The sequence below is a fragment of the Neomonachus schauinslandi genome, chromosome 1, assembly GCF_002201575.2.
Source record: "Neomonachus schauinslandi chromosome 1, ASM220157v2, whole genome shotgun sequence".
NCBI classification, from domain to species: Eukaryota; Metazoa; Chordata; class Mammalia; order Carnivora; family Phocidae; genus Neomonachus; species Neomonachus schauinslandi.
The window spans coordinates 73519358-73539140 of record NC_058403.1 but is presented as its reverse complement, the minus strand read 5'-3'; the positions used below and the strand labels follow the sequence as shown (position 1 = coordinate 73539140).

At 38.9% G+C, this 19783-nt stretch overlaps 1 protein-coding gene across 1 annotated transcript in view; it reads right to left on the bottom strand.

The window, feature by feature from the left end:
- The window catches only part of FGF12 (fibroblast growth factor 12), a 382069-nt gene extending 362490 nt beyond the window's left edge, over positions 1 to 19579 (bottom strand). Inside the window, exon 1 of the mRNA XM_021692472.1 lies at positions 19489 to 19579. Within this exon, the coding sequence (XP_021548147.1) occupies positions 19489 to 19579 (91 nt within the window). The remainder of the gene's footprint in view (positions 1 to 19488) is intronic.
- Between the last annotated feature and the right edge of the window lie 204 nt (positions 19580 to 19783).

Sequence of the window (19783 nt, the reverse complement as noted above, 5' to 3'; positions counted from 1 at the left end):
TGTCTCTATTAACTCTCCTTTTAGTCTCTTGAGCCCATTCCAATCAGACTTTCACACCCATGTCTCCATTGAAACTGCTTGTCCAGGTGAGTGATGACCCCCCACATCTCCCAATCTGAAGATCCATTCTCAGTCTGTTAACTACAGATCTCTCGTCAGCATATGACCCACCTGGTCCTTCCTTCTTGCCACTTTTTCACTTAATTCCTGTTGTCATGCTCCCTGAATTGCCTCCACTCCTCAAGCTTCCCCTTTGGAGTCTCTTCGGTAACATTTACTCCTAAAGGCTAAATATAGGAGACCTTCAGGCTTAGTCCTTAAATCTCTTCTTTTTCATATCAGCACTAACTCCTTATGTGACTGAATACAGTTCTGGGGTTCTAAATACCACCTACATGCTGATGAATCACATTTCATATCTCTGGCCATGGAATCCCCTAAATTTCAGACTTTTATCTTTCTACCTCTATCTTTCTATCTTTCTGCCTCTACTCTAATTCTAGGTCCTATTTAAGGAAAACAGATCATTTGAATCTATCCTTCGAAGCAGTTCTGCCCTTCTTTTTGCCCAGCTCAATCAAAGATCTCTCTCTTTGCCTAGTTGCTCAAGCATAATTACTTGAGCCACTTTGGACTTCTCTTTTTCTCTCAATCAATTAGCAAATCCTGTCAGCTCTACCTCAAAATATATCCCAAATCAGACCAAGTCTTACCACCTAACACATTATGACTCTATTCCAATCCTCTCACCAGAAATACTGTAATAGCCGCCTAAATAGTCTCCTTGATACAGTCTATTTTCATACTGCAGCCAGAGTGATCTATTTAAAATGTAAATGGCTTATCACACCCTTGTTCAAAACTCTTTCGCGACTTCCCATAATCCTCAAAATAAATTCCAAGATATTTGTCACAGCCTACAAGGCCAGAAACAATCTCCTTTCCTACCATTTTTCCTCACTTTGCTCTGGCCACACTGCCCTTCTTGCTCCTCTGAATATATCAAGCCTATTCCTGCTTCAGGACCTTTGCACTTGCTGTTCCTTCCAACTAGAGCAAGTTTTCCCTCAGTACTTGCTCCCTTGAAAAGCCATTCCCTCAGAGAAGACTGCTGTCTCTAAAGAGATCTTCTTTTCACTCTCTATCACCTTAATACATTTATTTTTCTTTATAGCACTTGCCACCATCTGACATTTATTATATGCACACTAGTTGTTTATTTATTAGTTTACTTCTGCACTAGAAAGTAAGCTCTTAAAACAGACATTGTTTTGCTCACCACTAAATCCCCAGAAATTAGAACAGTACCTGGTGAAGAGTAGACCATTGATAAATGACTGAGAGAATGGAGGAAAGAATGAGCAAATTTAGCCTGAAACACATGCTCTTTCTTGGCCCCATGCCTTAGTGCATATTTTCCCCTTTACCCAAAATGCCCTTCCTCATCATTTCCTATGCGATGTGGATGCCTATTTATTCTTCAAAAAGCAACTTGGGTAGCATATTCCCCTAAAGCCTTCCCAGATAAGCCTCCCTGACTACACACACACACACACACACACACATACACACACACATATCACCGAGCAGAGGGAGCTGCTCTTATCTCTCTCTGCATCCAAGATAAATTGTTCCTACCTTTAGTCTAGCACCTACCTTTAAAGATGTCTTCTTTATATCTTTTTTCTCTTAGATTTTTTTTCTCTTGCCATACTGTGAATTCCTTGGGGCAGGAGTTGCTGTATCTCTATATGCCCCTGCCAAACACATACTAGGAACCCAATTGTGTCTAAAATATGTCTGGTTGCTAGCCCTCACATGAGTTTTTACTATTTCTTCCTGCCTGTGCTAAGTTATTTTTATTAGAAGCTGCTGTTCATTAATGTGATTAATGCACCTAAAAGTAGCTCATTTGTCCTCTCTGCCTCAGAGACAAAAGTGCCTGTAAATCCCAGGAATTAAACTCTAATATAGTTTAGATTTGCTCACCATTGACTGAGAACTAAGTGACGCAAGCCTTCAATAATAGAACTTTGCCTGCATGTCGGAGAACATTTCCACACCCTTTGCAAGACTCTACTCATTAATCATCAGCAAAAAGAATTTAAAGGAAGCTTAAATCAACAAAATGCCCTAACCTTTATCATGTTGTCCCACTTCACAATGCAGAAGGAAAAGGTTCGATACCATTGTTGGGAATAGCATCCTCTTCGAGCAGCATTATAATAGGGTACACCACAAAACTTTGTGTGTAACAAGATGTGATAGCTGTTGGAAGATATGATTCTTATTCCAAAGAAGCTATAAATTTCATGTTGATAAAACTGGCTTCTACCAAGTTTCTTCTGTTTTTCCAAGACAATATAAAATGGAGCTTTATTTTATCTGCAATATAGCCTTGTGTCATAAATGCATCAAACATAATAACCATAGTAATAATAAATAAGTTATATCTGTATTATGCCCTTTAGATTTTGCCACTTTGCATGCATACTGTTTCATCTGACCTTCAGACGCTGCTTTGTTGGAGGCAAGAATGATTATACACACCTTACAGATGAGTATTTTGAGGGTCACAGAGGTTAAAAAAAAAAAAAACTTGCCTAAGGTCAAGAAATGAGTGAATGAAAGAAACAGACTCCAAATTAGCATCTAAATCCTGAGTATACTAAGAGTATAGCTTCCAAAGATCCAGCCACTTTACACAGACATGGGGCTCTGAACAACTGCCTCAAGTTTGCTGGGCCTGTTTCCTCATTGGCCACATAAAAGTGTGTATCCAATTCCTATAGTTGTTGCTGAGACCTGAATATCCTGATTCTACATTTTGAATAACTTATGCTCCATGCATAACATAATAATTGGTCCCTTCTCATTAGAAGATTACAACACAGGAATTATGTTTGTTTCCTAATATCTGTGTTGTTAGAATGACAGCAAGGTTCATTAGGGTCGTGAAGTCTGGTCATGCCAAAAAGCTTCGTGAGGTGGGGAGAGCAATCAAAACAAAGCCTCATTTCAGTTTCAATGTATGCCTTAGAAATGCCCTTCCATCTTTTTGAGAAAGCTGGTTCTTTTCAGCTAGGAGGAAGGTGCTAAGGAGGCCCAGGTGGCTCGGGAAGTAGCGCTGACATAGATCTGAGGTCACCGGACAATCTCAGCTCCATCTAGTCTTTCATTTGTTTTTCTCTGAAACCTCCAGAGGGATGTGCTTCAGTGGCAAGTGCTCATTCTACATCCAGCTCAACCAGGAGCCACTCCCTCTTAGTTCAAAAGGTGAGATGACAGGGCGCCTGGGTGGCTCAGTTGATTAAGCGACTGCCTTCGGCTCAGGTCATGATCCTGGAGTCCCGGGATCGAGTCCCGCATCGGGTTCCCTGCTCGGCAGGGAGTCTGCTTCTCCCTCTGACCCTCCTCCCTCTCATGCTCTCTGTCTCTCATTCTCTCTCTCTCAAATAAATAAATAAAATCTTAAAAAAAAAAGGTGAATGACAAAGCTCAGCTACTTATAATTCTGGAGAGAGCGGAGGGGGGGTGTAGCTTACAACCGCAGGGAAATGGAACTGGACTTCACACCATTCTCAGTTGTCCCTGCAGCCCCACTGATACAATGAAACCACCCTCCCAAGTGATAAGGCAATTCTTCAGCAGACGCCGCGCAATCCTTTGATGACAGCCCACTGTGCAGCTGCTGCCATCAGAAGATGATTATTATCTTGCTGACTCACTAAATTCTCCAGCTTAGGTGAACTTCCCCTTCAGCCCCACTCAGTGCCCAATTACCTCTGACAGGAAGCCAGCCCTGGACACAGGTTTTTTTCTAGTTAGCATGGTGCCAGATGTAAAAAATCAGGGAATATTAGCCAAGCAAGGCTACTCCTCTTACTATGAGTCAATACACATTCCCAAAGAAACATATAGATAAGAAAATACGTACACGGCACTCAACGTCCGACTATTCTAAAAGCTTCATCTATATTAATTCATTTTACTCCTCATCACATCTCTATAAAGTATGGGTTATTGTTAGTACCAATTTACACAGGAGGACACTGAAGCCCTGGGGGGTGGGGCGGGCAGTGAAGAAACGTGTCCAAAGTCACAGGACTGGTAAGTCTGAGTCACGTCAAACTCAGGCAATGTCGCTCCACCGTCTGCTCTCAGCTACTCCAGGAGACTCCCCCACACCACGCTATATGTTTCTGAACTTGATAAATTTGTATTAACAGAGGTGAATTTCAAAAACAAAAAACGGAGTGAAAAAATAAGATGCAGAGAGGTAAGTACAGTTCAAGACCATTTATATAAATTTTAGAAACCCTCAAAACAATATCATACATGATATATATTAAGAATATAAATCCATGGACTGGAGGGACACATACTGAAGTCATTTTAGTTTCACACCTGAAAGAGGAAGACACTCTGGAATGGAGCTAGGGACAATTCTAAGAAATTTTAGTTTTATCAATAATAATTTGACCTCTTTATTTAAAAAAAATCTGAAATACATAAGGCATAATGTGAACAATTTGTTCATTCTGATCATAGGTATATTAACGTGTGTTATATTAATCTCTGGTCATTTCTGTATTTTCACTTTAAAAACAAATTATATATATTTTCTCCCCTATTTCTTCTTGTGTCCTCCCAAACTCCAAAGCCATCAATATCATTTCCAGTTGAGGTAACGGAATCCATAGTGGACTGTGTTTTAGAAAACAAAATTGTAATGATGATTCATCCAGGGCTAGTTGCCTAATGTTAACTACAGCTACATATTTCCAGTTTAGAGTGATAAAAACAAATTAACAACCACTCTATTCAACTAGAACTTGAACTGAGCACATGTGAACAATCGAATCAGCAAATAGTAATTACCAGAGAAGATAACCTAAAAACAAAAAACACTGGGGAGAATTTATCTCGGCCACAACCATACCAGTCCCTTCTAGAATAATGACAATGGTAACTAAGAATGACACACTATGGACACTGTTAATAATTGGGATTATTTATGCTCATGCACTGTCTCCCTTATCAAAGTATGGAGTTATCTCAGAATAGGATTCATGCAGGGTGCCTGGGTGGCTCAGTCAGCTGGGCATCTGCCTTCGGCCCAGGTCATGATCCTGAAGTCCTGGGATCGAATCCCGCATCGGGCTCCCTGCTCAGCGGAGTCTGCTTCTCCCTTTGCCCCTCACCCCGCTCGTGCTCTCTCACTCTCTCTCTCTCTCACTTTCTCTCTCACTCTCTCACTCTCTCTATAGCCCTCTCAAATAAATAAACAAAATCTTTAAAAAAAAATAGGGTTCATGCAGGTCCACTTCTTGGCTCATAATGTGGGTCTCTGTAAAGGCTGGCTGAATCAATATATAAATGAAGTGATGTTCCATAATGTCTTTGCTCTGACCAACCTAAAATCTTCAACTCTTTAAGCAAAAGGGTAGGCAATGAGGCTGAATATTAAAATTCTTATACCTAGATGGATAACATTTTGGGAGAGAGTAATTTTTGCCCCATCGGATAAAAATTAGAATTTCCCTTTATCATAGAAACTCCTCTATTTTCAGAGGGACTACCTTTCCAGGCTTTCTCATTATACCAATGTGAGTCAGTTTCCTAGCTTCTATGCTATAAAATCTCTCCAACCATTAAAGCAGATTTTCCCATCTAAATATTTTGTTTAGTAACTTAGATTTGAGATATTTTGAGCAGAACCAAATTCACACAGAATTTTCCCCTACATTTAGGCTTCTGTATTGGAAAATCCTTGTTTAATCTCAGAAGGCTTGTCTTATTTGTCCCAAGAATTTGTGGAAGAGATCATGCGAAGAAGAGAATGCCAGGACTAAACTCTTCTACAAGATACTTTGAAAGAAAGATGGAGGGAAGGGGTACGTGCACCCCGATGTTTATAGCAGCAATGTCCACAATAGCCAAACTGTGGAAAGAGCCAAGATGTCCATCGACAGATGAATGGATAAAGAAGATATGGTATGTATATGTATATATATATATATATATATATATATATATATATATACACACACACACACAATGGAATATTATGCAACCATCAAAAAGAATGAAACCTTGCCATTAGCAACGACATAGAAGGAACTGGAGGGTATTATGCTGAGCAAAATAAGTCAATCAGAGAAAGACATGTATCGTATGACCTCACTGATATGAGGAATTCTTAATCTCAGGAAACAAACTGAGGGTTGCTGGAGTGGTGGGGGGTGGGAGGGATGGGGTGGCTGGGTGATAGACACTGGAGAGGGTATGTGCTATGGTGAGCACTGTGAATTGTGCAAGACTGTTGAATCACAGATCTGTACCTCTGAAACAAATAATACATTATATGTTAAAAAAAAAAAGAAGAAGAAGAAGAAGAAGCAGCTAGCAGGAGGGGAAGAATGAAGGGGGGGATAACAGAGGGGGAGACTAACCATGAGAGACTATGGACTCTGAAAAACAAACCGAGGGTTCTAGAGGGGAGGGGGGTGGGAGGATGGGTTAGCATGGTGATGGGTATTAAAGAGGGCATGTTCTGCATGGAGCACTGGGTGTTATACACAAACAATGAATCATGGAACACTACATCAAAAACTAATGATGTAATGTATGGTGATTAACATAACATAATAATAAATAAATAAATAAATAAATAAATAAATAAATAAATAAAAGAAAAAATGCCTATTAAATGTTCAGCTATAAAAGTGAAAAAGAAAGAAAGAAAGAAAGAAAGAAAGAAAGAAAGAAAGAAAGAAAGAAAGAAAGAAAGAAAGAAAGAAAGATGGAGGAAAGGTGCAATGCTACCCGGGTCATACGCTTAGCATTCCTCATCCGGTAGTATTTAAAATGGAATAACACCCAGTGCTCCATGCAGTACATGCCATCCTTAATACCCATCACTGGGCTACTGAGTGTTACACGAAAACAGTGAATCATGGATCACTACATCAAAAACTAATGATGTTTTGTATGGTGACTAACATTAATAAAATTAAATTAAATTTTAAAAAATAAAATGGAATAACACAAACATTTAGAAATGTACTGACAACTACCGTGATTGCTTTTTCTAAACCAGGAGTGATCAGACCATACTCTGTGCTGGGAGTGACTGTTTCTCCCAAAGGGCATGGATGCTCTATTTCCAGTCATCCTGCGATGGGAAAAACAATGAACCTTGGAATGGGAATGGGGATAACCTCACTGTCTCTCTGGAACCTGAAGCAGCAGTTCCTAATTCTGGGGGAAACAAAGAACATCCAATATGCAGAAATAGGCTGGAGTTAAAGAGGGATGACCAGGAGGCTCTCTTAGAGAAGGACATGACCTATGCCCTCAAGGCAGTGACAGCTCATATCTGTCTTTACATTTTCCATTTTTCTGCACTATTATACACCTCTGCTTTCTGCAGGCATTCAGCATATTATTCTGAAGCCCCACAGTCTGGTTTTCCTTAAGACTCAAAGAGGAGAATGGCAAAGCTCTTGCATCCCAGGACAGACTTGTGGAATGTGTAAATACTCTTTTAGTATTTCCTAGAAATTACTTGGCAAGAGAAAACACAGCCAAGGAATGGAAAGTCAGCAATCTACTGAATGATACTTGCTGTCAGGACTTGAAAATCAAAGTTAATTTATGTTTTAGTCCTGAGCAATTCAGGAAGTCTTTCAGTTACATTGATCCTACAATATTAAAATTTAACATAACTTTTGTTACCTCCTGTCTTGATAGTCTAAATAATCTATGTACACAAGAGAGAATTAAAACTTGAGTATTATGAACTATTAAGAAAAAAGTTAGTGCTCCTATGATTAATTCCAGAAATTCAGTTATCAAAAGTCACTTAGAAGAGTATCATCCAAATTACCTGTTACAGCCAAATTACTCCATTAATACCATTTTACATTTGTTTCTATCAATGAAATAAAATTCAGAATTATTCTTAATGCTGTGGATATTATGGTGATTATTTGCTTTAAGGAAAAAAATAGAGATCTTCACAAATGAAATTGGCTAGATACAGATTCTTATTGCTTTTTACCAGAAAAAAAGGCCTGTCTTAAACAACAAAGAAAAGCTAACTAAACATACAGACCAAAATTTTAAATATATCCTAAAATTTAGAATGCTGCACGTATTTTTTTTTCTACCTTAAGAGAAAGAATGAGATGGGATAAATCACACACTAACTGCATGCATTTGGTATTTTATCCCACCACAAGGGATGAAAGACAAGAAAAAGAAGAGCAGAAAACCCTACACACTATGTGCTCAGGATTTCACAGGCTAAGAACCTTACAGACACGAACGCACTTGATCTTCAGAATAACCCATTAAGTCCCATTTTACTATGAGGCACAGGGAGATCAAGAACTTAGCTCACGGTCACACAAAGCCAGGAGAATATTATATTGTTAGAAGTGTAAGTTACTGGAGAACAACATACCAATACCTTAAAAATGATTGTGCCTTTGAAAGTTACACACTATAGAAGTAAAGCTTTGTTCCCACTTCACACACTTACTTTTTGGTCCACAAAAGAGCCACTTCTGCTTTTTCCAACATATGGGAAGAGAGTCTCTGCTCTTCCATCCACCCTTCTCACTCCTTTCCAAGAAAGAGGAAAACTTATCTGACTGATGAAATTGGGGAGAAAAAAATGGGGCAGGTGAAACTTAGCTTGTTGTGGGTTCCTCCCTCCTCTCTCTCTCTATCTCTGTGGATCTGCCTGCCCATGGCTGGACACACTCTGAGCTGCTGGATAGGCACAAGTAGGTCAGGACCCAGATGTGCCTTTAGAGGTAGGTATAAAGCCCAAATCTCTCTGATTCCACTGTGAGGCTCAACAGAGGCAAGGTTGGATTTCTCAGCAGGTGGACCTGCTCTACAAACCCAAAGCTTCCCTCTGGTGACTTGCATTTCAAGATTTAGTTTTGTGGGGGAAAGGTATTAAATCCAATTTTGACCAATCTCTAAGCCAGTAAGTGCTCCAGCAATCCAGTAAGAAAGCAGATATGTTTAATAGCTATCTGTTTGATAACTTTGTCTATTTTTTCAATTGTTTTGAATTTAAGATTAAGAAAGGAGGTAACAAGGAGGAGGAGAAAGAAGAGTTATTATGAATACCATCTCCTAAGCCCACCACACACAAAGATCTCTACACAAGGGTATTTGTCAAAAAAATTAAATGATAAAATTTAAAGGCATAGAAAAATGGACGTAGTGTAAATGTCCAACAACAGCAGGTAAATAGCACAGACATGTGATGTCAATCAATAAAATAATTTAAATCATGTTTAGAAGAATATTTTGTAAAATGACATATCTATTGGTATTTTTAATAATGATAAGTAAAAAAGAAAAAGAAAAAAACAAATGGTCCACAATTTCCCATCCAGCTATATCCTGAGATATATACATATATATGTCAATATGTACAAATCATTAGAAGCAATACAGAAACACACAAAGCTAAAAAAGAAGAAACCTCCTTTTTTACTTCCCTAAAAGTTTTTCTTCCCAACTAACCACTATTAACAGCTTCTTATAATTCCTTCTGGAAAAAAAAGTATCTTCCAAATATTTCAATATGAGAATCTATTTCCATATTTAGAGTAGTTGTTTAAGATCACAGGAGAAGAAACAAAGCATAAAATTCTCATGTGATAACTTTTGTTTTAAAAATTCACACAAAAAGAATGAAAGGGATTATACTGGGGTTGTGGTTTTGATTTTCTTCTTTTTTTGAGATTTTACATTTTCAAAGCTTACTGCTATGAGCAGGAAACTCTATAACCTGAAATAAATACCATTACTTTTATTATAAAAGGAACACATTTTCAGAATTCAAATAATACAGAAATATGTAATGCATAAAACAAGTGTCTACCATCAAACTCCCTAAAGGTAATTGACATTAACTATTTGGAATGAATTTAATCAGAGACACACACACACACACACACACACACAGTCACATAAATAGACACATACACACAATCACATAAGAGAGAAAATAAATAAATATATATAGACATATAAATCTTCACCTGGATAAGTCTTAGTTTCCTAATCTGTATGATATAACTATAAAGAGGAATCCTGCCTAACACACAGTGAAGTTTGGGAGCCAAAAGGCCAAAAGTCATTATTGATATCCTCCATTTTCTTACTGTGGCAGTTTTAGAAAATGCAGCACCAACTTTTCTCTCTGCCTCTCACCATTTCCAGGTCATCCTCATGCTGTCTGTGAATACAGGTCTGTCACCAGATTGTCACAGAACACTGTTGCCTGGAATTCATGATCTCAATTAATCTTCTGGCTTCAGCCTTTGGGTAGCTACATGAACTATCTCCAGTCAATGAGTTACATACTGAATGCTACAAAAGATTGTGGGCAAGGAGCTCAACACTATCATTTTGAAAGTGGCTTCATACAGATTTGAACTATGCTATCTACTCGCAAGTTCCTTAGTGCCAAGGTCAGACACTGAGCCAACATGGCGATTCACGGATTCTCAAGTTGCTCCAAGTCAAGCAAATAATTAGTGCTTTTGAAAACCATTCAGCTAGCAACAACACCCCTCCCCTCAAAAAAAGAGATTCATTTTGTGCCACTAAGTTTTATTTAAAGACCATGCAATCGAATCCCAGCTGGCTTCATTGAAGCAGCAACGTAAGCAATCAGTGACACCAACTGCAATGCTATCGTTTCTATAAACAGTAATGAGTGGAGGGGGTAGGACAGTACTAGAAGCTTATGTATCAACAAGAAAGATCATTACAGCAAGAGAGATTGTCTTGGCAGATTCACAGCATCTTTCTGATTGGCACCCTAGGAAATGCAAATGCCCCGCAACATTTAATGGCTTAGAAGAAATATTCGGGCATGGCATTCCTAACATTATACAATGAGAATAACATGACCTAAAGATAGCAATTTCATACACTAAGTAGTACAAAGGAAAGCTTCATCATTCTAAAATATTCCATAGAAACTGAAAAAATAGATCCATAAGTACTCCCTGGATGTCCCTTTCTATCTCTGATACCAGAGAAGAGAACTTGCTTTCTTAGAAGCTGGTGTATTGTACCAGGCTGCAAATAAATGGATTCATGTTGAAGCAGGGACAGAGGAGATATATAACATAGATAACTCGGCAGGATATCTGAATATGAACAAGGCTGGGTAGGCTTGAATTGAGTTGTAGGGTAATTACTTTTGGAAAAAAAATGCTTTTATTATATCTGTAGCTTATTTTTATATGAACACATTCTTCAGGCAAAATATCCAGAAATACTACTTTCCATTAGAGCCCCCATCTGCCCCATGCCAGTGCTACATTTTGAACTTCTAAATGCTTTTCAAGTTCAGGGAGATTAACATGAATCCTGAGCAGAATTAATTTTTCCTTCCATGCAGTGATTTTACCATAGAGCATTAACTCAGATAAGAGGTTGCTAAACTGAAACAGACTGAGGCTCCCTGGCACCCCACTTTGGGCACATATCATATCCTGCCTAGTAGCATACTTCTTGCTTGTATATTTATATACTTCATCTTACTGGGTCTCCAGTGCTTAACACAGAATCAGGCATGCAATCAGTCCTTAAGGAATGTTTGCTAAATTGAAAAAGGGTAACCCCTGAAGTCATAGACATGTTTAACTTTCTATCCTAAGATGCAGAAGGAAGAGGGGGTGAACAACTGTCAAGGGCTAGTTGGTGGGGCGCCTGCATGGCTCAGTCGTTAAGCGTCTGCCTTCGGCTCAGGTCATGATCCCAGGGTCCTGGGACTGAGCCCTGCATTAGGCTCCCTGCTCCGTGAGAAGCCTGCCTCTCCCTCTCCCACTCCCTCTGCTTGTGTTCCCTCTCTCGGTGTGTCTCTCTCTGTCAAATAAATAAATAAAGTCTTTTTAAAAAGAGGGGGGGGGCTAGCTGGCATGACTCAAGTATCCTGGGCTTTGGAAAAAGTCTGGCTTCCCTCCTCTCTTTTGCTGTACTTAACCTGGAGCCAGGCAAATGGATTGCTGGTCCCGGCCCCAGATGAGAGCATTCAGCCCAATCTCTTCACCATAGAGTACTGCCCTGGTTTTTCCCCATGCACACAGCTCTCAGTTGATAAGCTGCAAGAGGAAAAACAATTTTATTTGCATTTCTCCTTGTCTGGCAAAACTGCAGTAGAGATGCGAGCTGCCATGTTGTCTCTGTTTTTCAAGTATTATAGCTAGGTCTCCCTTTTCAGGATATGCTTGAGGGCATCAAAAGGTAGTTTTTACATTTCAGGGTATATAGAAAGGAGCACTGGTATTCTTAGGACCCTTGAAATTAAATTACAACTTTGAAAGAATATTCTCAAACATCAGTGGAACTTCATTACTTCATTCTTATTTTGGGGGGAAAGATAAATATCATTTAAGAAACAAGGACCTGCTAGGCTCCAGACATGCTAACTTATAAGAAGAAGGATGACAAAACCACATACCTTGGGATGCTAAACTAATTACTCAAAGATTTCAAAAGAAATCCAATACATCTATTGGTTATATCCTACAGATGAGATCATACAGAAACTGAAGAGTTTGGCTAGAAAGAACCTTAAACAGAGTCCAGTAATCTACCAATTAAATTGTATTATTTTAAACTGTTCTGCCCTACTATATCAATCAGGATAGGCCAGATAACAAATAGTCTTAAAAATCTAAGCTACTTATTAAAAGACTTTAACTTTTCATTTGTGCTGTCCATCATAGGTCACATAGTAGGGCTACTACAGATACTCAGGGACAGAGGCTGATGGAGCAACCACTACTGTGAACATCATCAGAAGGTAAGAGCCTGAGGTGAGTTGTGCTCTGGCTGTTAGAGCTTCCACATGGAAGTGAGGTGTGTCACTTCTGCCCATATTTCATTTGCTCATGCAAGTCACGTGGCCACACCTAATTTCAAGGGAATGGGGTAATGCCATCCTACAATGTGCCCAAGAGGAAAACCCAAAATACTCGGTGAAAAGTGGTAACACCTACTATATTTGCACATGGTAGGCACTTAGCAAATTGCTTTTTAAAAGTATATAAGTAACAAATGAATTAATAACAAGAACTAACTTGAATTTTCTGACATTAACACTGAAAATTTCATGTAAAACAATAAAAATCCCTTTGAAAATGAAAGCCATAAGAAAGTGATAGATATTTTGTGTGTTGCCTAATTCTTATTCATTGGAGCAACATTGAAATAGTGAAGAATTTTAAGATTATGACATAAAAGCAGCTCAAAGAGTCTACAACAAAGATAATTGCCATGTATAAATCATCAATTATTCTTTAATGAAGTTTCCCAAGATTAGATAAATGAAGGCAGTTACACAATGAAATCACCCATGTTTCAAAATTAAAATGATGTGAACAACTGAGTATAAGGTTTCAAAAGGTAAATTTTGTCATTTGCTTTTTGATGAAATGGATGTCTAAAGATTGAATTTGAATCTAAAATATCCTCAATTTATAAATACTTTATTTTCATTTGTCCCAATTTGGGATATTACTTACATCCTTGAGGAAAAAGAAAAAAGATTAAAGGACTCTACACTCAGAAGTAAAGCAGAGGGGCGCCTGGGTGGCTCAGTCATTAAGCGTCTGCCTTCAGCTCAGGTCCTGATCCTAGGGTCTTGAGATTGAGGCCCACATCAGGCTCTCTGCTCAGTGGGAAGCCTGCTTCTCCCTCTCCCACTCCCCCTGCTTGTGTTCCCTCTCTCGCTGTCTCTCTCTCTGTCAAATAAATAAATAAAATTAAAAAAAAAAAAAAGAAGTAAAGCAGAGAGGAGTTGAAAACAACTGTGTAATGCTATCTTTGTAGAGGATCCCTTCTTGGGAAATGGGCTTAAAGCAACAACCACTTTGCAACCAAATTCTTTCTTGGATCACTTGACTATCTTGTGGAGTAGTTAAAGCCTAAATCCTTTAGGCACACACTAGCTGATGCAAACTGACTATAAGTTGGCAATTTTAATTTCGATGGTAGTTTTGTACTTGAAAGTAAGAGTGTGACTGGTTTTAGTTGTGTGTGTTCATTAAGATTGATAAATTATTTTGGCCTGGAGTGTTTCAAGGCCACATCAAGGCAACTTGATGTGATTGTACAAGTCAATCTCTAGACATTTGGTAATCCTCCATGCTACCAGGCTGAGCAACCCCCAATTGACTGAATATCATAGGAGAGTTATGACTGTACACAGAAGGAGGAGAGCGCAATGGCTGGTTTTCTGGAATCACTTAGGGTGTAAGACAAGCACAGTGCTTCCCCTCTCTCCTTGTACATGTATGCACACACAGAGGCATGCACACTTATGTTACTACTATTGTAGGGACCCACTACCAAAAGTGCTGCCATCCTCTGTCAGTTTAATATCTAAGGCAACTTTCTCCGGAGCCTGGGCATTAGGACAAGAATCCCTCTTTTACTGGTCTTTCCTACCAAAGTGATGAGAAACCTATAACTTTAACACCCTTCTTTAATAGAAATGCTTCTGCTTGAGAAGGAAAGGGAGCAATCATTAAAGCTATTGTTTTAATCTCTACTCTTCTTCGATTTATATTTCTTTGTAAAGGTCCCAAATCTAGAGAAAAATGAACTTGCTTCAATCTCCCTTTGAACCAATAACTTAGCATATTCCAGGTTAGTAGAAGGGTCATATACTCTGAGGAGAATTGTTTAGAATTTTAAACTTCTTAACTTTCTTTCAGTAGATAGGCTCCACATGCGTAGAAAAAAAAAATTATTCATTTTGAGATATGGGGAAAAAAAGAAAGAGGATCATAAGATACCACAAAATAGCCATAAACAACCCACTTAACCTTGTCCTAGATTTTTTTTTTAAGATTTATTTATTTATTTGAGAGAGAGAGAGAGAACAGAGGCAGGCAGGAGGAGGAGCAGAGGGAGAGAGAGAAAGAATCTCAAGCAGACTCTGCACTGAATGGGGAATTGACATGGGGCTCCATCCCAGGACCCTGAAATCATGACCTGAGCGGAAATGAAGAGTAGGCCAGCCTCTTAACCAACTGAGCCACCCAGGTGCCCCTAAGATTGTTTTCTATTTGATAGCTCATGCTATCTCCATTCCCACTGAAATACAAAGGATTTATAGACTAATATAATGGATAAATTAGATAAGGTATTAATATTTGATATTGTAGAGGAAAGACAGGAACAATAAAACATTTTATTTATACTAAGAAGCTCAAAAGTTAGTGATTATTTGGCATTTGTTTAACTCCATTTATTTAATAAAACCTAAAGAAAATATTGAAATGCTTACCAATTACAAAAATTCAGCAATCCATTAGAAGAAGCTCAACTTCTTAAAACAATTATTCACTTCTCCCCTGTAGCCCTTATTTCCCTCAAATGTAAAATAATGGGGAAGAAGCGCTGGTATAACATTCTAACACAGTTCAAAATATTATTATATTTCTCTTTAGGTAAGTTGAAAAAAATTAAAATTGAGCATTCCAGCTCTATTCTTAAAAATTTGCTCCACGACAATGTATCTGATGTCCTCACCTCATTTTGTATTCACACACTGGGAATAACAACATTTCACGCAGAATTGCTGTGATGTCAAGATAAACTCAAAGTGGATGAAAGACCTCAATGTGAGACAGGAATCCATCAAAATCCTAGAGGAGAACATAGGCAGTAACCTCTTTGACATCGGCCACAGCAACTTCTTTCAAGAAACATCTCCAGGGGCGCCTGGGTGGCTCAGTTGGTTAAGCGACTGCCTTCGGCTCAGGTCATGATCCTGGAGTCCCTGGATCGAGTCCCGCATCGGGCTCCCTGCTCGGCAGGGAGTCTGCTTCTCCCTCTGACCCTCCTCCCTCTCATGCTCTCTGTATCTCATTCTCTCTGTGTCAAATAAATAAATAAAATCTTTAAAAAAAAAAAAAAAAAAAAAAAAAAAAAAAAGATACATCTCCAAAAGCTAGTGAAACAAAAGCAAAAATGAACTTTTGGGACTTCATCAAGATAAAAAGCTTCTGCACAGCAAAGGAAACAGTCAACAAAACTAAAAGACAACTGACAGAATGGGAGAAGATATTTGCAAATGACACTACAGATAAAGGGCTGGTGTCCAAGATCTATAAAGAACTTCTCAAACTCAACACCCAAAAAACAAATAATCAAGTCAAAAAGTGGGCAGAAGAGATGAACAGACACTTCTCTGAAGAAGACATACAAATGGCTAACAGACACATGAAAAAATGTTCATCATCATTAGCCATCAGGGAAATCCAAATCAAAACCACACTGAGATACCACCTTACACCAGTTAGAATGGCCAAAATGGACAGGGAAAGAAACAACAAATGTTGGAGAGGTTGTGGAGAAAGGGGAACCCTCTTACACTGTTGGTGGGAATGCAAGTTGGTACAGCCACTTTGGAAAACAGTGTGGAGGTTCCTCAAAAATTTAAAAATAGAGCTACCCTATGACCCAGCAATTGCACTCCTGGGTATTTACCCCAAAGACACAGATGTAGTGAAAAGAAGGGCCATATGCACCCCAATGTTCATAGCAGCAATGTCCGCAATAGCCAAACTGTGGAAAGAGCCGAGATGCCCTTCAACAGATGAATGGATAAAGAAGATGTGGTCCATATATACAATGGAATATACTCAGCCATCAGAAAAGATGAATACCCAACTTTTACATCAACATGGATGGGACTGGAGGAGATTATGCTAAGTGAAATAAATCAAGCAGAGAAAGTCAATTATCATATGGTTTCACTTATTTGTGGAACATAAGGAATAGCATGGAGGACATTAGGAGAAGGAAGGGAAAAATGGGCGGGGGGAACTGGAGGGAGAGATGAGCCATGAGAGACTGTGGACCTGAGAAACAAACAGGGTTTTGGAGGGGATGGGGGAGGGGGGGGGAAGGGGGGAGGGGGGATTGGTTAGCCCCGTGATGGTTATTAAGGAGGGCACGTACTGCGTGGAGCACTGGGTGTTATACGAAAACAATGGATCATGGGTCACTACATCAAAAACTAATGATGTATTGTATGGTGACTAACATAACATAATAAAATTTAAAAAAAAAGAATTGCTGTGATGTCATGCTAATGGTACAAGTCACATAAATGAAATCATGTTAAAATGGAACACAATAATAATATCTAAAATATACTGAGCACATTATATATGGAAGACTCAAAGTTCTTAGACTGATGCCTGGTATATAGTTAGAGCTCAAAGTATCTTTAGCTATTACCAATTCATTTCATCTTTACCACAACATATGAGGTAAGTACTATTACCATAGCAATTAACATGTATGAATAAATTGAGGAACAGCAAGGTCATGTATGTTATCCAAGATCATAAGCTAAGGAAGGCCACAATCAAACAAAAGCAATGTAGTGCCCAGAAATAATCTCTTAGTAATTCTGTATAATACCTCTGGCTGTGAAAGGGTGTGAGGGAACCTTCATCTTCACTACTTGTGACCATACCATTTTACAAGAATTCCCCTAGAGTGATCATCCTCTAAAATACCAACTGACACACTAAATAAAAAAGCATATATAAAAATAAAGTACAACAGTTTTCAAGGGATTACATGTTAAATCTAGGATTAAATAAGATATAAGAACCAGGCTAGAGCTATTATTTCCACTTTTTTCAGATAAAAATGCTGAATTTAAAAGATTCTTAGTAATTTTATTGAGACTCCTTTATAACTAGGTCTTCTGACTCTAAGTCTCATGATTTTGCAACAACCTATCCTTCCTCATCACGTATAACTTCTATTTGGATTTGTTACTATATGAGAGACTGACTCTGCATGTAAATTAATGTGTTACCTAATTTTACATGAGGTAGAGCCCTATCTTTATTACACACAGTACATACTTAAACTTTTTCCACATCTAGGAAACATATATCCAATTTGCAATATATTCATGTTTTATTTAATGTAGACAAGGAAAATTGAAGTAACATCAACATACATCTCAAATGGCTTTCTGAGATATGTATTTTCAAAATACAAAACCTCAACATCAAACATATTAACATAGAATACAGCAGTTGGATATCTTTTAGCACTTATAAATATGGTGGCAAAAAAAGACTGTAAATAATCTTATGAATTGAACAAAAGTAAAAATGAAAGATCTCATTGCTGATTTATTTCAAAAGTGTATTCTTGTATTTCACATAGAGTTAAATTACCTAATTAGTTTTTTTAAAATAGTTCTACTTTTCATTTAGAGTGGTGAGTAATCAGAAAGTCAAAGTTTTAGAAAAAATGAATGTAATCTATATATATTCTAATCTTTCCAAATATATTCTTCATAGCTCTAGAACAGGGTGAAAATAGGTATGTAATCAAATGAATCAGATCCCCCAGAATAGTATATGAAGTTTTAAACATGAAACCTATTATAATATCATTAAAATATTGATTATTAAAGTTACATGCAATTTATGGACAAAAAAATTAGTTTACAAAGAGACACTTACTTAGACATAATAGGGGCACCTCTCCTCTCTCCTCACACCCCCCCCTTTTGTAGAGAGAAAACCAAAAGACACAAAAATTGGATTAGCACTTGCAAGGTTAATAGACATAATCACTTTAAAGGATACTCCTTAAAAAAAGAGAGAGGTGCACAACACAAAGTGGTGAAACAGCACCGCGTACGGCTTCAGCAGAAAATTTCACTTACGTGATTTTAGTTTAGTATTTTTTTCATTTAAATTTTTAATTTCGCAGGTCATTAAAAGGGTCTGATTTTCTTTCTTTCCCTCACTGGGCCTTTTGAGGGACCTGGTTGGTTAAACCCTGGGCTAATTGGGACTCTCCTGTTTCAGCACCGAGGACAGAAAATGCTTGATCCCCAGGGTAAAGCTATTCTCCGACGAGGGCCAGAAGTCTATTTCTCCGACCAAGCAAGAAAAATAAAAGATACCTGACTCGCCAGCCACCTGTTTAAAAGTCCCCTCTCCTGCCGAACGCACCAGCAACTTCTCAAGAGGAGACACTGAGCAACTCCAAGTCGCACGCCGCCCTCACAAGTCACAAGGAGAGAGCCGCGAAGAAGTGCGAAAGCAGGTCACTGTATAAGCACCCCTCGGAAAGAGATCCGCGATTCCAGTTCAGGCGCTCGGCGAGAGCTAGAGCGTTCTACAAAGCGCAGATGACTTCAAGGATTAGGAAAAAAACAAAACAAAACAAAACAAAAAAAAAAACAACAACAACACCACAAACACCCTCCAAAGACAGAATCGGCGGCGGGGCCATTCTCTCGCCCCAGTGGGGAAACGCCTTCCTTCTACCACTGACAGAGCAGAATAAAGGAGGGGAGGGAGGCGCAAGGAGCCAGGGGGAGGAAGGGGTGGGTGTATGGGGGCATCTGCAGCCTTCGGGTCTGAGGAAAGAACATTTTCTCACCACTTAGGCTGTTGCTGGACCTCAGGCTCCTTCCACAGAGACACTGCAGCATATGCACTCCTTTCTTCAAAGAAAGCTCAAGAATCTTCATGGAGAGGCGCGTGTGTGGGGTTCGTCAACTCCCCGCCCACCTCCGCTAATTGTCCAACCAAAAGGCGGCCTGTCTTTGGCAGCCGGGTCCCGAGTCCATGGTGGGCGCGTCCCAGGTGGACAGGGAGCCGCGCGCGGGGTAGGAGCGCAGCGTGCGCCGCGGCCGGGCAGGGAGAGAGAAGGAAGTGCCGCTCCGCTGGGGGCA